This window comes from Puntigrus tetrazona, chromosome 16, assembly GCF_018831695.1.
Source record: "Puntigrus tetrazona isolate hp1 chromosome 16, ASM1883169v1, whole genome shotgun sequence".
Taxonomy (NCBI): Eukaryota; Metazoa; Chordata; class Actinopteri; order Cypriniformes; family Cyprinidae; genus Puntigrus; species Puntigrus tetrazona.
This window is the reverse complement of record NC_056714.1, coordinates 19,440,613-19,457,829: the sequence shown is the minus strand read 5'-3', so window position 1 is coordinate 19,457,829 and position 17,217 is coordinate 19,440,613. Positions and strand designations below refer to the sequence as shown.

The window sequence follows — 17,217 nt, the reverse complement described above, 5'->3', positions numbered from 1 at the left end:
AGAGTTTGGAGTTTATGCTGTACTTTGATGTACAACACTGAAAGGAGCTTTGAAAAAACTAAAAGCTTCAGTGGTCTGAGTACCTCAATGGAGATCTCATCGCTAGCTTGAGCAGTGTAGCGCTTGATGACGTGAGCAGCAGCGATGGCAGGGACGTTTAAAGATGCTTCTTCTTTCAACAGGAACCTGTTGCCATGGTTGTCAATCTGTAGAGAGTATAAAAAAAAATCTATTGTAACTATTGTAAAGATGTAATGTTGCATGACTTCAGGTAGCTAAAATCTGAAAGCAAAATTCATTAAATATATCTTAGCAAAACTGTACAATTCTGACATTCTACACAAAATAGGGTGTATTATAGTGAATTATAATACATGAATAATTTAACATAATTTAAAGCTTATGTTGTTCCAAAAATAAGATATTTTCAGAAATGTCTGTTTTTTTGGCCAAACATAGCAACTCAACAACGTTCTCTTAAAATATCTTTTGTATCTCCAGAAAACACACACACACACAAAAGTCATGAGGGTGAACTATCCTTTTATATAATATTAATGTAAGTAAAAGTAATTTAGTTCTTATCTATTCTAAGGTTTGGTTGCATTCCCTTCTTTGCTCTGCTTGCCCCTCACCTCCATCCAGGAGAGAACCGGCCCACAGTTCAGCTTATTATCCACAATCATGGAGAGACGACTCAGATACTCCGACAACAGAGGTGTGAAGATCTGCGTGAACATCATGCATGGTAAGCTCAACTTGAAGTCACACTGATTGTTCAAATAAATTTTTTGTAAATCTTTATTATGTGTGATAGATTATATGAATTGTATATGTTGTCCTATTGTCTTTTTTACATTTGGTCTTGAGTCTGTAATGAAGTTTAATCAAATGACTGATCTTATGTAAGATTCGGGTCAGTTAGATTTTTTTAAAGTTACATTTTATTAAGGATGCAATCAATTTATTAAAAATATTAGTGCATTTAAGACATTTGTTGTAAAAGAATTGGATTGCAAACGTTCTTTTTAACTTTTTTATTTAATCAACCCTTTAAAAAAAACAAACAGAATATTAAAATGTTTTTTTAAGGATCATGTGACACCAAAGACTGAAGAAATGATGCTGAAAATTCAGCTTCGTCTTCACAAGATAAGTTTTAAAAATTAACAGTTTTTCTAATTGTAATAAAAATGTTTAATACTATATTTTGCTGTGTTTCCGATCAAATAAACTCAGACATGATTAACTTCTTTTCAAAAACACTACAAAATCATATTGAACCCAAACTTTTCTATCCAATGGTAATTAGAATCTATCAGATTTAAAATAATCTCATGATAAATTAAAAAAAAAAAACAAATAGCATTGAATTGTGAATGATGACAAAGTGTATTCCTCCTATTCCTGTCCCTAAGGATATGGACGTCAACCTACATAACTGGCCGACGACCTCAATACAGAGCAGCTAACTCAGTTAGCGGTACCATGGGAACTGCGATGAAGCTAAATAAGAAAAACATTAGTATCCAGCGTAGTTGAGCTCACCTCCACCCGGTCACCGATCTCGCATAGGGCAGGAAGAGCCAAGAGCTGAGAGTAACGGCGGTCGTAAATGCACTGATGCAGGTGGGCATCCAGCGTCCGGAACTCTTCGTATGAACGCCGTACCATCCACGTCTTACCCTAGATTCCAGTGAGAGAGAGAGAGAGTTGGGGAAAGAGGGAGAGAGAGAGGAGGGGGAAGTCAACAAATTACATGTCAACAGAAGAGAAGAAGACGCACTATGCAACACAATGTGTACTGCACTGAACTCTTTCACGTTTCATGCATTTTTTTATTTGAAGCAGGAAGGGGGTGTTTATTATTAGCGCCGACTGGGGCATGTGTGCCCACTCACCTGGCAGGACACCTGCACGAGGAAAACCAGATCTTTGGCACTGCCTGAGGTCCAGCTGGCATCGCTCTGTTCATTGGCAAACTGAAGCTGAAGGTGTAAAGAGCAGACGTTAATTCATGAAGGTGCGAAGAAGTTCAAGAGCACGTAAACAAACATTTAAAGTGAATGTTTATAGTCTTGCATCATCAATTAAGTTTGCATGTTTCCACTATAACCACATGGTATGTTTCAAGAACGATTGGTTGGTTGGTTGCATAAATAAGGCTGGTTTTGTGTTCAATGACCCTGATCTGACCAGTTCATCATTATATATGGGTGTTGTATTTATCATACACCTGCATCCCAATGTACATGTATGTGCATTCATGCAACGAAATCCAATTTCAAGAAGCATTCTGTTTCACTTTCCATGTTTCATTTCTCAGAAATGTCTAAATGAGTAGAAAGTAACAACAAATGTCCTGTATTGCACTGATTGTAATAATCGGTTTCAGTTGGGACAGATACGTTATTAGAAAATTGCCTGTTATTCACATTTGATACAGATACTTTCAAACATATGACTGTTTATGAGAAGCTGGGAACATCCCTTAACAATAATTCAGTCACCAAAATGCAGTTTCATATCCATGTACCATCCAAACTTCCTCATTGCTTTGACAATGACTGTAATGAAGATATAAAAATGAGATGTAAAAAAAAAAAATAAAATAAAAATAAAGACACTCACTTTTATCCAAAGCTACTAACCGTTTCACACAAAATGTACAAAATCCCGGAGACAGTACGTTTATTTATTTATTCTTTTGATATTACTGTTTTTCTGCTAGGATACATTAAATATAAAGCGGCATAACTAGTTGATGACAACACTGGTCTCTTCAGTAGCACATCAAACTTACAATGATTATGTGGCACTTATGGCACAAACATATATACATTTAAACACAAAACATTTATTTTAAACTGTAAACAATCAGCACTTAAATATAGAGAGCATTTAAATACATTAAACCATTGTTCTGTAATGTACCATAGTATTGAAAAAACATGGTACTGGTATGTCAAATGGCCAAAAAATACTGTATATCAGAGTCCCTTTCTGCTTTACAGAATCAGAGTAAAAAAAAAAATGTAAAGGTCTTTTATTTTCGTCTTCAGGGGGTTTAAACACTAATGAGACGGACTCCCACTCCAGTCATGTTGTGTGGTCAGTGTGCTCCAGGTGCTCTCAAGTGTGTATTTGTGTGTGTGTGTGTGTGTGTGTGTGTGTGTGTGTGTGTGTGTGAGTGAGATAAACACAAAATGCATCACAAACACACAAAACAATGCCACAGGGACACTGAATTACATTTTGAGAATGAATGTCTATCTTTATGGCTGTAAACCTCACAGATTTTAGTCAAGCTTATATGAGAAGAGCTCTGTCAAACTGCAGTGTATCTGTGAATCAAGTATAAGTAATTGTTTCCTCTTCCCTATCAGAGCACACAAAGAGAATCTGAATGTGTGTGTGTGTGTGTGTGTGTGTGTGTGTGTGTGTGTATTATTGAAGGTCACACAGCAAGAAGCTGTATCATTTCTGGAGATGGTCTGTCTGTATGCTGATATCTTCTTTTTTTACTAATAACTCTAAATGTCAAACTCTAACTGTGATGCATATTGACAACTGAACATACACATCACTAAAACAAACTAATTTTTATACTATTATTAAATAGGTTCTTGGTCTTATTGTGGACAATTTGAATGTTATCTTTCAGCAAAATGTAAAAATGTTTGTTTTAATTCATTCCTGATAAATGTTTTTTTTACTCCTAAATACGTTATAAATAAGTGTTAATGCCATGTTAATACACATGCAGTATTTTAGGTATCAAAATTATGCTCCTGATGTAAAACACTTTCATTTGGGTAAAACAATAATATGAATAATAATAAAAATAATAACAAGATAAAAAATAAATGAACTAAATACATTTAAAATAAATTAATTCAATTACTATATACTTATTTGTTATGAACAAATTTCCCGTACAAATGTGACCTATAGGGCTGGGCGATATAATTTCCATCTTTTCATAATGTTTTAGTAGAGTGCTAACAAACTTCTGCTTAAGACAAGCTCTTACCTCGATAGAACCGAAGTCCACATTTTCATAGTGAAAGTGGGCACAGTCAACAAGCTTGGGGAAGTGACCTTTCACAACAGAAAGCCTGGAACCACAATTAATAGCTGAAATTAGTTAACACATCATATACTGTATGTTTTATTTACAATCAGAGAAAACCTTAAAACAATGTTTAATTTATATTGTTAATCAAATTAGTCATTATAGCAAGTAATGCAACTATTTGTCATCCTGAGTTTTGCCCAGGACAGTACTTTGTACATTCCCTTCAGCTCTAGTTTGTATTTTCAAGTTCCACCGAATGTAGAAGCTCTCTAGGGCAGCTTTCAGTAAGCTACTCATGAACACCGCAGGGAAACTTTGCATCCCATTATCAGTTATTTCAGGGGGAAGTAAAACTCAGTTCTTCCTGTTTTACAGTGTGTTCAGAGCTCGTCAAAGCTGAAGCTCAACTGTCTGAGCTACAATGCTGACAGTAACACGGCCCTTTACTTCACTTCAAAATAAAGTTAAAGTTAATCTCTTTTGTGTCTAAATCCTTTAAGGCTCTTTTAGTTTTCGTTTGCAGACATTGCTTAGTCTACACCTGAGTTTGAGGGTCCTGGTTACAATTCAAGTGGGTGTGGTTGCTAGGTGGGTGCCTTAGTTAAGAAAGGTGCTTTAGAATTGAGTCCTATGATTTCCATTGCCAAAAGAATTGTGCAATCCAGTCATGAATATGAAATCTACAGTGGAATGTCAAAGGAACGGCAGAGATCGGAGATTGGTAGATCATCTACACACTGATATTGAAATATGAAGTATACATGTCTACAACACAAGTACACTACCACACAGGCTTTCAGTGTCAGTGTCTTATATGAGGAATTCATAGCAAGAGCTGCTCTTGCTTACTCATTGAGACACTAGGTCCCACTTTATATTAGGTGGCCTTAACTACTATGCATGTACATCAAAAATAACTACAACATACTTATTGTGTTCATATTGTATTGCACTTCTGCTTCTTTTGAGGTTGATGCGGCTTAGGTTAGGGACAGGTTTGGTGGTATGTTTGTGTTTAAGGGTATGTTAACATGTAAGGGATGGGTCAACAGAGCAATTATAAATGTAATAACAGAAATTAATTACAGATGTAATTACATGCTGCTTTAAAAAAACAAACAAAAAAAAAGTAAAACGTGCACACAATAAGTGCATTATACCAAACTAGTTAAGGACACGTAATATTAAGTGGGACCAAATATTATTTAAAAATAAGATTACACATTTTCATAACATCTGTCATGTTAATTGTTTGTCAAAAATGTTTTTATTAATTTAATTAATTTGCTTAGAATTTAGATTTGCATTAAATCATAAAACAGAAAGCAAACCAGAAAAATTCTATTCTTAAAAAAAAGAAAATAAAAAAAAAGAATTATTTTTTAATTCAAAATTAAAATGAAACAGAGAATTAGTTCTTTTTTTAAAAAAAAATAATTCACAGGACCTCATGGAGAGACATGCAGTTTCTCACCTTTTGCTCATCTTCCCCTTCAAGTTGGCTGTGGTTCCCACAGATCGGGTCCCAGGCTCCCCAGAACTGTCCAGATTATCAGTGCTTCGAGCCTGAAGCATGGGAAAAGGAGAATAGTTATGATGGGTTCATTCAACAACCCAAAGATCAGTCATCCCTGTTCAAAGAGCACAAGGATGCGTCACCTGAATTCAAATACAATCAACGTACTTTGGAGAAAATCAGAAATTTTAAATCAGCAGTGAAATAAAAGAGATGACTCTCTGAAGATTCATAAGGTCTCAAGCAGATCACTTTGATTTTAATGTACAAATCAAACTAAGAAAAGCAGCTTGTGAAGCGACTGGGACAGTCTCTGGTTTCATTTAGAAAAGCTAAGCGATGCCAAACTTCACACTTTAACCACTGACGTGATACTTTTTTAAACCTCTATGCAAAATGAGGATCAGATATGAGGTTTGAGATTGACAACGGGGCACAGAAAGCGCTAAGAGTTTCGAAACCTTATAATGATACATTTTAATAACACTTTATTTCGATAGTCCACTTTAGATATTCTACCAACAGTGACTACCTTTGCAACTACTGTACATGTCAACTAGCAGTCATTAGTATTGGTAGACTGTCTGCTTAAAGAAAAATAAGTTTACATGCACTTGCAAAGTTTCTCATATATTGTGGACCCATCAAAATAGTGTTAGAAATTAGAGTTAGGGCTGTAACACTTTATCTTGATGGGTCCACAATAGAGTTGTGAAGGTGGGGAAATTTTCAAAGTGTGACAACACTGGTAATACTGGTATCACTGTGGCTGGGGGTCGTTTTAGTTTTTTTAAATATTTTCCTCGATTTCCTTCAGTTTTAAATAGCATGTAGGCACTGTGTGTGTTTTACTTTTACATATGCGGCAATTTGGCAACAAGCAGTTGCTCCTCTTCCCCTCACTTTCCTTTGCTTTTAAATAGCCTAGTTTAAAAAAAAAAGGAATTTGGCAATTTGACATTAATAGCTTAAATTCAATTCAAGCAACAACGCAAAACATAGAACTTAAAAATACACCATCCTATAACCTACGCTTAACCTAAAATAAAATAAATAACTTTTTAGGTTCAAACAGGTAAACAAAATTTAAAATCAATAAAGAACGAGGAAACAATAATTATGTAACGTATAACATTTATTAGCAAAACGAGTAATAAAATAAGGAGAAACGGATGGCATATACCTTATTGTAAAATAATAGGGGGGAAAATACAGTTTAAATAAAATAAAAATCTGCAAAACCTGTGGAATCAAATAAATGAGAAATCACTTAGATTAATGGTGGAAGTGAACAGGCTTTCAAATCAAAAATATTTTAACAGGTGCTTTTGCATTTAATTTTGAAACTCTTTCGTCATCCTCTTGTCTTTTTCACTCTCACCTAACCTAACAGTCTACTAGTTACTAGTTAGTTAGTAGACATTTTGAATGGAATGTCTAAACAGGACTATCAAAACATTAAGCTATATTTATATTAATAATGAAGTGTTATTAGTAGTAGTATTTCACCTCCAAAAACAAATGTAAAAAATGTAATAATAAAAAAAAAAACCTTCAGCAACAATCAATTTATCAAAAATGTCATTATGCTACAATATCTCATGCAAAATCAAATTTCATGCCAAGTGATTTTCTGTTAAACAGCAAAATGTAGTTTTCATTTCACTATTTTTGCCTTAAGCTAAGTGTTAGTAAATATGATGTGAGGTGACGTACAGCTCTAAAAAGTTCAGAGCAGTCACTGCAAACACCGGATGTTTCCTTCCTTAATACGTCTTTCTACGCTTGTCCTTGCTGAATAAAAAGCTCCGGTGAATTATGGCTCAGTCATGCAGATTAGCTCTGATAACAGCGGACCTGTCATGATGACTGTTTGAGTTTCATCCACCTGACGGGCAGTTTCGATGGAAACACTGCCACGGGAGCATTTGGCTGCGAGACAGCACTTCCCCGGACCCCTCAGGGGAAGAACAGATCTCTGCAGTCCTCCTTTAGGTTTGCACAACACCAAACAGTCATGGATGAGTTTGAACACTGGAATGAGGGATGACAAGAGTGTGCCCAAAGCGATCCTTGTTTTCTTCCGCGAAGGGATGGCAAATTAGGAAAGGCCAGAGTATTGATAAGCCAATCATTTTAGAGGCGATGATCAGATTGATTGAAGCACTGTGCGTGTGGCGGTATGGGAGGAAGGAGGCGTGGGACACTTCTGTCAAACTTACCTTAATTGCTAGCTGCTCTCCCCTGGTCAAGAAACCTTTAGAGATGGTCAGTAGTGCATAAGCATATTTAACAATGATTAAACCTATACTGTACTGCTAAGCAAGCAGATGTCTGTGAACTCAGTGTGTATAAATTCCTCTATAATCCCAATGATAACAATTAACCCCTCAGTATGTGTGCTTATTTCAATAACTAAGCAAAATGCAAAGCAAAAGCACTGGTGCCGTGTAAACAAATATCGGGTTTGGATTTGCATGCTGCAACTCTTAGAGGAGACAAGGAAGCAAAGCTGAAAACACTGACAGACTGACCTCAAAAGATAAAATCACTTCAGTCAACCTCAATCTCACCATAGGTCCCACAGCTCCTGATCAGTTATTATTAATAAAACAAACTTTTAAAAAAACTGCACACATTAAAAAATAAACAAAAACTAAAATAACTAAAAACTAAAATAAAATATGCATAGCATTTTATTTTTAATACTGATCACCAAAAGTACAAATAAAATAAAAAAAGGAATTATATAGGAGGAATTATATATATATATATATATATATATATATATATATATATATATATATATACACACACACATTTTAAACAAAATGTAACCAAAATAGAGTTTACTAATAACACAAACCAAATAACTTCAATAATACTATTTTTTTCATTTACTTAAATATATAAATAAATATATTAAAAAAATAAAACAGGAAACTAAATCTAGAAACATGTACTAAATTATAAATACTAAAAACAATTAACCAGTTTACAAATATAATACTATTAAGGAATAACTGAAACTACATAAAATGGAAATCGAAAGTAATATTAAAAAAAATAAACGTTTTCAAAATTATTATAACCCTGCCTCTTAAACGTTTAAAAATAAAACACTCCTCTGACCCAACCTGCTCCCAGAACCCCACCTTCTCCATTCGGCTTTGGATTGAGCACACATTCCTCAATCTGATGATATCTCGGCCCTCACAACACACGGCTTGAAGATCAGCTGAGATCTCGGAGGAGAGATGTTGGCCAAAATAGTGACAGTGAGAAGAGCTGCCTGCCAATGTCTCGCCTATAAATCAGTGGAAATATATTGCTCACTTAGACAGCGCTGCATAGACCTGTCTGAAGATATTAACTGGAGTCACACTGATTGTGTGTCAGTCATTATTAGGCAGCGTTCCCTCTCTGTCCCTCACTGACACAAGGGTTATGGAGGTAGTCAACATTCCTGCAGCGAAAGCAGAGTTTTTAGACACTATCATATATCTTGCTTAAAAAAGGACAACCTTCACTGTCAAAACTATTTTCGTTCTATTAACTTAATATAAATAAAAACAGACCCCATTTACATTCTTAATACACGTTCCCGGTCTTACTGAATATGATTTGGCAATCTTTCATAATAATATAAATGCATATCTCCAACTGAAATGACTTTCTGCTGACAGAAATATGATAATAACCAACATCATTAAGAACACATATACAGAAGGAAAATACGAATAATGCATGCTGCTATGAGAAGACGTTGCTATGTGGTTGCTAGGGTGTTCTGGATGGTTGCTTATTGGCCCAAGTCTCTAAGATATTTTGGTCTCTAGATATGGCTCAGGGTTTGTCAAATCCCTAACCATGAGGAAAAGCAACAGTAACACTCATGCTTGCTTAAGTATTCCCTTCTGAATATTGTGTTTCAGTCAGAAATGTACCACATCACAGAAGCTAAATATGCTGCGAATGCCATTTTAAGTTGTCTTGAAAGGTCTGGTCTGACATTCGAAGAAACATAGAAGTATATTTTACAGTTGGAGTCAGTAAGATTTGATTTAAAATGTTCCTTCAGCATGTTAAACTGATCAAAAGGGACACTGAAGACATTTATAACGTTACAAAGAATTTGTATTTTAAGAAAATCTGCTCTTTAGAACTGTCTATTCAAAGAATTATGAAACGAGTATTATAGTTTCCACAAATATATTAAGCAGCACAACTGTTTTCATTGATAATAATTCATCAAATTCAGCTTTGCATCACAGAAATAAATTACATGTTAATGTAAAAATAGAAAACTGCTAATTATTTTGCTGTTACAATACTTTTGTACAATAGTCTATACAGCATATTACAGTATAATATGATTAAAAACCCCGAAACAAAGTAAAATGACAAAATATTGCTTCCTTGGCAAAGACAAATTTTATCCTAAAACTAATTCCGCTCGATAAACCGGTCCAAGTTTCATTGCACATTGTACGCTGAAACCACTAGACTTGCCCGTCCAGCTGTGAAACAGCGCTGAACAAAACACGCCTGGATCTCCAAAGAGGCAACAAGCTTTTATTCAACACACAATAAAGACTACATTTCAACCTTCAAGTGTTCCTCATACACCGCTGCGGGTATTACTGCATGTAGCGACAGTAAACGCAGCTGGTTTCAACCGAGGCCGCAGCGATGTTATGCAAACAGGCACCTGGTGGACCCGCTGTAAGATTTACAGCAAACAACACACCTGGCATACGGGTTCACCTGAGATAAACCTGGGATGGAAACAAGCTAATCAACCACGTTCACCTAAGCATCTTTTCTCTCACGTACGATGAAGCAGGCATAACTTACACTACTCTACAAAAAAAATAACCAGTCAGTAAAGCTGGCCAAACCACGCCGTTTCTTTTGTGGTAACTTCATACGCGTTCTCCATGACTGGTTTATGTTACTCTGACAGATGCGGTTGAACACAACACGAAGTAAGCTGCTCTTGCCGGCTGATTCAAAGCTTTAAAACTTAAAAAAAACACACAAATTTATAACGCATTACGCAACTAACCAATTAAACCCTAATCCAACTAGGAAAATATTTCCACATTCAAATACTGAATCTTCCTTGCTCTTAGTTTGCTTCATACCTTAAGCATTCTCTTCCTTTTGAACATTTCTTCTGTTGTTGATTCCGTGAGGCACAACTGCGGAGGTCAACAAGGTCGAGTACTAGCCACACTTTAGCTGTCATCACCTCTCTATGTCATCGCTTCACCGATTCAGTCGCGTCCGAATTCTCTCTCCTGCAGCCGGACCCTCCACAGATAGGTGGGTGCTCTTTGGAAATTCCCATAAGCATGAACAAGCTCTCTCTTCACATCTATCTCGCCGTTCTGACCATCTCAGACACACAAAAAGCTCACGTTCAGAGGCACCTGTTGAATATTTGATGTGGCGATCTGAACACTGGGTTAACGCCAGGCCTCAGTAACTCCTCAGCTGTTCGCAGGAAGAGGGCTGCTCGTGTGACAGAGCATTCGTGCCGTTCTCTCCACTCGTTTTTAGCCATTTATTAGTATGTGTTAGTCATATGTTAGGGATGTTCAGGCTCTTATTTAGGTGTGTCCTGATAGTTCAATAAAGAAATAGAAATAAGGGATGCACCATTAATCGAAATATATCCAAAAATTGATATTGAAACTGAATTTAATATAAAAGTTTAACATTAAAAAAAATTAAGATATTAACAAAGGTATAAATATTACACTATTAATATTATTAAAATTTTTACAATACAAAAGTTACTATATTATGTCTCATTTATTTTTCTTATTCTGTTTTTATTTAGTAGTAGTAGTAGTAATAATAATAATAGCAGCAATTATTATTGCTGGTTTTGTTTTAGAACTATATTAATGAAACAATTTTTTTTTATCACAATTATTCATCAAAAAAAAACTAGATTTCCTTCGCAAATTGAGCATCCTTTGCTTAAACTGTTGGCTCAATGACTTGAGATAAAAAAAAAATAATATAATAAAATTTTCAGCGTCAACCTAAAATGGTCTGAATGGGATCAATAGGTTGAAGAAGAATAGTTACAAAATAACAAGGATGACAAGAGCAAAACACTGATCAATGAGACACAACATGCATTAAGAAAGTAAACTGGGTCAGTTTTGATTTCACTGAGACCTTAAGAATCTAATATCCTAATAGATACTAACATCCCTATTCTTTACTTTAAAATAAATGGTTTAGGCCATAACTTCTGAGCATTCAATCTGTCCCTGAAATTTTCTATATCAGAACTCAAAACCTATTCTGGTCATCCAATGTCCAGGTGACGCTTTGCACGGTTTACCTGTTTTTTCACCGGCTTTCCAGAAGATACGCACAAACAACTCGCAAAAAAGGGCTTTACCAACTCAGTCAGACATTTAGAATAAGATACAGAAGGAAAGGCGAAAAACTGACACAGAGAAGTAACATGCACAGCACACAAACAAAAGACAAGAGTCTCATTCACAAATATATAACCATTATATAACATATAACCACATATAACCATAGTTTATCCAGTTTAATGGAACTTTTAATTATAAGAAGTTACATTTATGACTTACATTTATCTGTAATTCAAAACACAACTCATTACATTACAGTTGTAGCTTTGAAAATAAACGGTAACCATTTAGAATAGGTTAACTATTAACTATGAATTTTCAATAAACTCTTAAATTGTTGCTTATTAATAGTTAGTATTAGGTTAATAGTTAGGATTAGGGATGTAGAATATGTTCATGTAGTATAAAGCATTAATATGTGCTTAATTAGCACTAATAAATGGCCAATACACCAATAATAGGTGTAACTGTAAAAAGTGTTATCAAATTAAAATATTGTAGGGTCACTTATTTATTTTTTAAGGTTCGTTTGTGGCATTTTTGCCAAATGTAGGAGAGGTTGTATGAAAGCCCTTATATGGATATGGGAGTCTATTATGCTAGTAACTTTATGAAGACAGAATAACGGTAAAAATTCACAAATATGAGTGAATGAAACCCAATAAGGCGCAAGCGACATGCACAGTTAAGAGGATGGGTTCAAACCCTGCAATTCGCCAAATGCATCTGAATCATCTTAATGCAGCGTTTTATCAGTTTACTGCTCTTCTCGCTCAGTTCATAACTGTATAAATGGAGTCAGAGTTGATCCCATCCTGTGCGTGAAGTGTGTTTGGCTACGGAGCGGCACTTACCGGACATGTCTGCCAGGCTCAGCGTTCTCACAAACATGGCGCATTTCCGAACCCACTGGGGTCCTGACACTTGACACAGAAAAGGAGAATAAAGGCCATTTAATGTCAGCCATGAGTCTGCACTGTAATCTCAAACACACAAGACGCTGCCATAACCCAGACACTGTGGATTGTGAAAATGCATGAATGAGCCAACATGATAACAGCAAGAGCAGTGAAGATGGCTTATATGGGAAGACGTATTGCATCAGCTCAGATGTGCAACTAGTGGACACTTGTTTTGTTTTTCAATATGTTTTTTTTCACCTCAAGCCGAGGTTTTTCCTTTTGTGGTTTAAAACTGGATTTTAGTGCTACGATAATTTAATTATCCCGACGTTTATATGTTTCGCCTGTCCAGAAAGAGAAATAAAAGCAGCGCACAAAAGATTTTAACAGTATGTCTTTAGTTAACGTGTAAATGAACTCCTGTAATGATGTGAAATGCCTTGTGCTTTACGAGGTCGGTCTCATGTAGAGCTGAACTGCAGACTGCAGTAAACAAACGCAAAGAATCCATGAGACCTCCGGGCAGGAATTCTCTGGTATGGGGAGTATTCTGCAACCATGGCAACGAGTGATGTAGGAATGGACTGTGTTTTTCTAAGAAGCATTTTTCGGCCTGTATGAGAGTTGCGCCAAGTTCAGCCAGTTAACAAAGACTTTAAGGCCGCAAGCCTACTTAAGTACACAAAACATGAACGCTTGGCCGAGGCTCTGCAAGCACGCTGATCCGTTCTACATAATACACATGCTTTATTGAGTTACAACAAACCTCTGTCTGTATATGATTTAACTAACTTTCTCAGCTTGAATATCTTTAAACCAGAGCTACTCTACGACATTAGCTCTATTGAAAGAGAAAACTAACCACAGATGGCGTTCGTTTATCCTAATTTGTGCCATAGTGCTTCTTGCAGTAAAGTAAAGTGCAACATGTACCATTACTTGTGCGTTTATGCAGTTGTTTGGAGCACATTCAGGTCTTAACCTTCAACCAGACAAAAATAAAGATAATTTTTTTGGGGGGGAAAAACAAGAAAGATTAGTTAAACAGGCACTTATTTTATGCATTATTCGAAATTCACAAAAAACTAATTAAAAATAGGAAGCATTAATCACATTAATCAGTAGCTGACATCAATAAAGCAAAAATGGTTAGCATCTGACAATCTTAAAAATATTTGTATTTTATTTTTTGACAATCTCAACAGTTTTAAGTTTGAGAACACATCGGTCTATTGTTTGGCTTGGCTGATAATAGCCTCCATCCATACTCTTATAAAAAGCCTAAAAATAATAAAACAATTATCCTCCTAGATAAACTAAATTAGCAACTCTTTTTTTCTAAAGTGTTGTACAGTACCATCCAAAAACATTACAACAAGGCATTAACTCATGCTATTCAAATACAAATGTAGCACACGTATAGTACAAGTACATTTTAACTAAGCGGTGGTTGTGGGTCACCATAGTAACACTGTCGTTTGAACGCACCCGAATTGTGCTGATACGGAGAAGTGCGAGAGAGTCTTATTATAGAGTAGTCGTGCTGTCAAAGTCCGTACCATCATGTGGGCAGCGTCTCTATAGTAACAGCGCTGGCTTTGGCCATGAAGAAAGGCTCAGCGTGTGTGTCTGTGTGTGAAGGGTGAAACCAAACGGTTGTTAAATAAAGAAACAAGGACGGATGTGAAGAGAGAAATATTCAAATGAACAGTGGGCTGTGTTTGTGTAAGTGTCGCACGGTGTTGAGGTGTTCGTGGTAATAACCACACTGAAAACGCACAGCCCAAGCTGTGTCCAGCGAAGCACACGCTGTGAAGTCTGCCTGTAGGTACGCTGGATAAAATGGGTCACACGCACACACACACACACACAAACACACACTCTATTATGGTTACTTCCTCCTGCCGTCGCTCTGTGCTGTCAGATCATGAGCAGTTCCGCTGTATACACACACACACACACACACACACACACACACACACACACACACACACACACACACACGAGTACACAAAACCCTACTGTGCCATCTGACATTGAGAGCAGGGGTATAAATATTTGCTTTGATAATGATTCAATTGAATTATTTTAATGATTCATTTTGATCGTTTTAAAGTTTCATTCGATACTCTCTCTCTATACACACACACACACACACACACACACACAAGACAAAGTTTGAGGTCATTAATTTTATTTTTTTTTGATTTAGCAAGGACTCATTTAATTTATCAAACTAAAAGTAAAGACAAAGCTTTTTTTTACAAAAGCTATTTATTCCAAATAAATGTTCAACATTTTCAAGTTTTCTGAGGATCGAATCAACAATAGAGTGATAGAGTAATATAGAATTTTTCATTATAAAGCTTTAGAAAATTTGTAAACATTTACAAACATATTAAAATAGAAAAAAATATTATTTATACAATTAATAATAATAATTAACAATATTATTGCATTTTTACATCATTGTATGTTACAGACCTCAGTATAGTATAAAATTAAATATCATCACAAATCTGGTCGAGATTATAATGCACTTTATTTAATCATTATGTTTTTTCCTAGAGAAAAAGAGGACTGAATCATTGTCACAAATTCTGTCTTTTTAAATGAATCGGTTCATAATGATTCTACTTAATTGTTTCATCCTAAAGATTCAAATGCACATTATACACTATTGGTCACAGAAGTCACATCAAAACATTTTATTAAAAATATATGTAGGTATATATAGCTATACTAATTAAGCATATTTTACTTAACATTTAAAATCAAAATTGGTTGAAATTATGGGACAATAATATAATCTAAAGGTCACAAATGAGCCCTACTCAAAATATCTGAGAAAATAGTTAGCCTAATTGCTTATTAATTTTAAAAATGTAATCCATTTTCATCAGATAATCGTCAGGTTGCTACATTTTTTCACTCCTACCTGCGATCCACATCAAGTCTCTCCCTACAAGCTCCAATTAAAGACAAACTGCTGGTAAAAGGCATGGGTTTGGAGAGGTTGACATTGCTAACGGAACTAATGACTAGAAAACACAACCCTCGGATGTCATCAAACTGAAACCGGCCATTACGATCATTGTTTTTCAGTTGCAGTTGCTCGCAGCAGGTGTCCTGGATCTGACCTCGAAACAATACAATAGGACAGCAGCCATTAAGTCACTCAAGCAGAAGAGGCTATACAGGCTATTGTCAATTGTCTTGGAGAGTCACCACCCCAAAACCCCACCTCCAAATCTCCAAGACTAAGCAGCTTTTTTTCCAAGACCATTAAAAGGCAGATTATATGCAGTTTGTGGATGCCATTTCAGAAAAAGCCCAAGCGAGCATATTCCAGTAAGATGTAATGGTCTGATGGAAACTCTACATTTAGCAAAGAAGTACTGTGAGCTAGTATAGTAAAGTGATAGTATCAGATCACATGATACCGAAAGACTCATATTTACACTGTATTTTAAAGAACATCATGGGATTGTGACGATGCAATAGGAACAATACTGTATTTTTACTGTACTTTTAGTGGAAAGATGAGCCAGGTAAATTTGGAAATTGAAGGTATAAGCATAAGCCTAACCAACTCCAGGGAAAGGCTAAAAAGAACATCATAAACCTGTCTTTTTAGGTATGAAAGAATTCGGAAAAGTCAATTAGTGTGCATTCACCAAAATCGTCTCTGATTGGCCATTGCAGTCCTACAAAAACGTGTGTGATTGGTTATAAAGCAGAACACCGTAAAAACGCTTTAAGAGAAAAAAAAGTGCAACATGAGCAGATATTAATTTAGGGTCACATCTATTTCCCTCTCTTAGCAACAGATGTATTAGATTTGTTTTTGTTTTTTGCCCAATTTGATGAGAACATCAAGAGGCCTGAATGATTTTAGTGTTCAGTGCCTTTCAGACATTCCTGCAAAGCATTTTGCGTTGCATTTTTGTAATTGAATAGGCCTATATTTTTAGTTAAATACAGATTTTTGCTAATGTTATGTTGTTTACATATCACTCACCTCAGTTTTACAATCCTTACAATAATCAATTGAATGAAGTTCCTTTTCCTCGCTAGTTTACAACCGTTCAACACACTGAAGAATGTTACATCTGAGTGTCACTGGCCTAAAAATATATAAAATTCTAATAATAGAAACCATTTGTCATTAGCAAAGCTTACTTTCGATCGATGTCTCTCAACTGGTTTTTCTTCAGCAACCCAGAAATCAATTTACATTAGAAAGCAAGCAGTGGCTCAATAACAGATTAAATCCTTAAAATCTAACATTGAAACATTTAATATTCCCATGAA

General features: G+C 35.5%; 1 protein-coding gene across 10 annotated transcripts in view; it reads right to left on the bottom strand.

The window, feature by feature from the left end:
* The window catches only part of arhgap33 (Rho GTPase activating protein 33), a 47,616-nt gene that overhangs the window by 17,269 nt on the left and 13,130 nt on the right, over positions 1 to 17,217 (bottom strand). For 3 of the 10 annotated variants that reach the window (XM_043262012.1, XM_043262013.1, XM_043262014.1), the window contains exons 2-9: positions 12,856 to 12,924; positions 8,750 to 8,901; positions 5,553 to 5,644; positions 4,034 to 4,118; positions 1,902 to 1,988; positions 1,549 to 1,686; positions 636 to 728; positions 84 to 206 (exon numbers count right to left, since the gene is read on the bottom strand). In XM_043262012.1, the coding sequence (XP_043117947.1) occupies positions 84 to 206; positions 636 to 728; positions 1,549 to 1,686; positions 1,902 to 1,988; positions 4,034 to 4,118; positions 5,553 to 5,644; positions 8,750 to 8,901; positions 12,856 to 12,924 (839 nt within the window). Of the gene's footprint in view, positions 1 to 83; positions 207 to 635; positions 729 to 1,548; positions 1,687 to 1,901; positions 1,989 to 4,033; positions 4,119 to 5,552; positions 5,645 to 7,816; positions 7,852 to 8,128; positions 8,185 to 8,749; positions 8,902 to 12,855; positions 12,925 to 17,217 lie in introns of those variants that run through there. The other 7 variants (XM_043262015.1, XM_043262017.1, XM_043262018.1 and 4 more) reach the window with 4 other exon arrangements.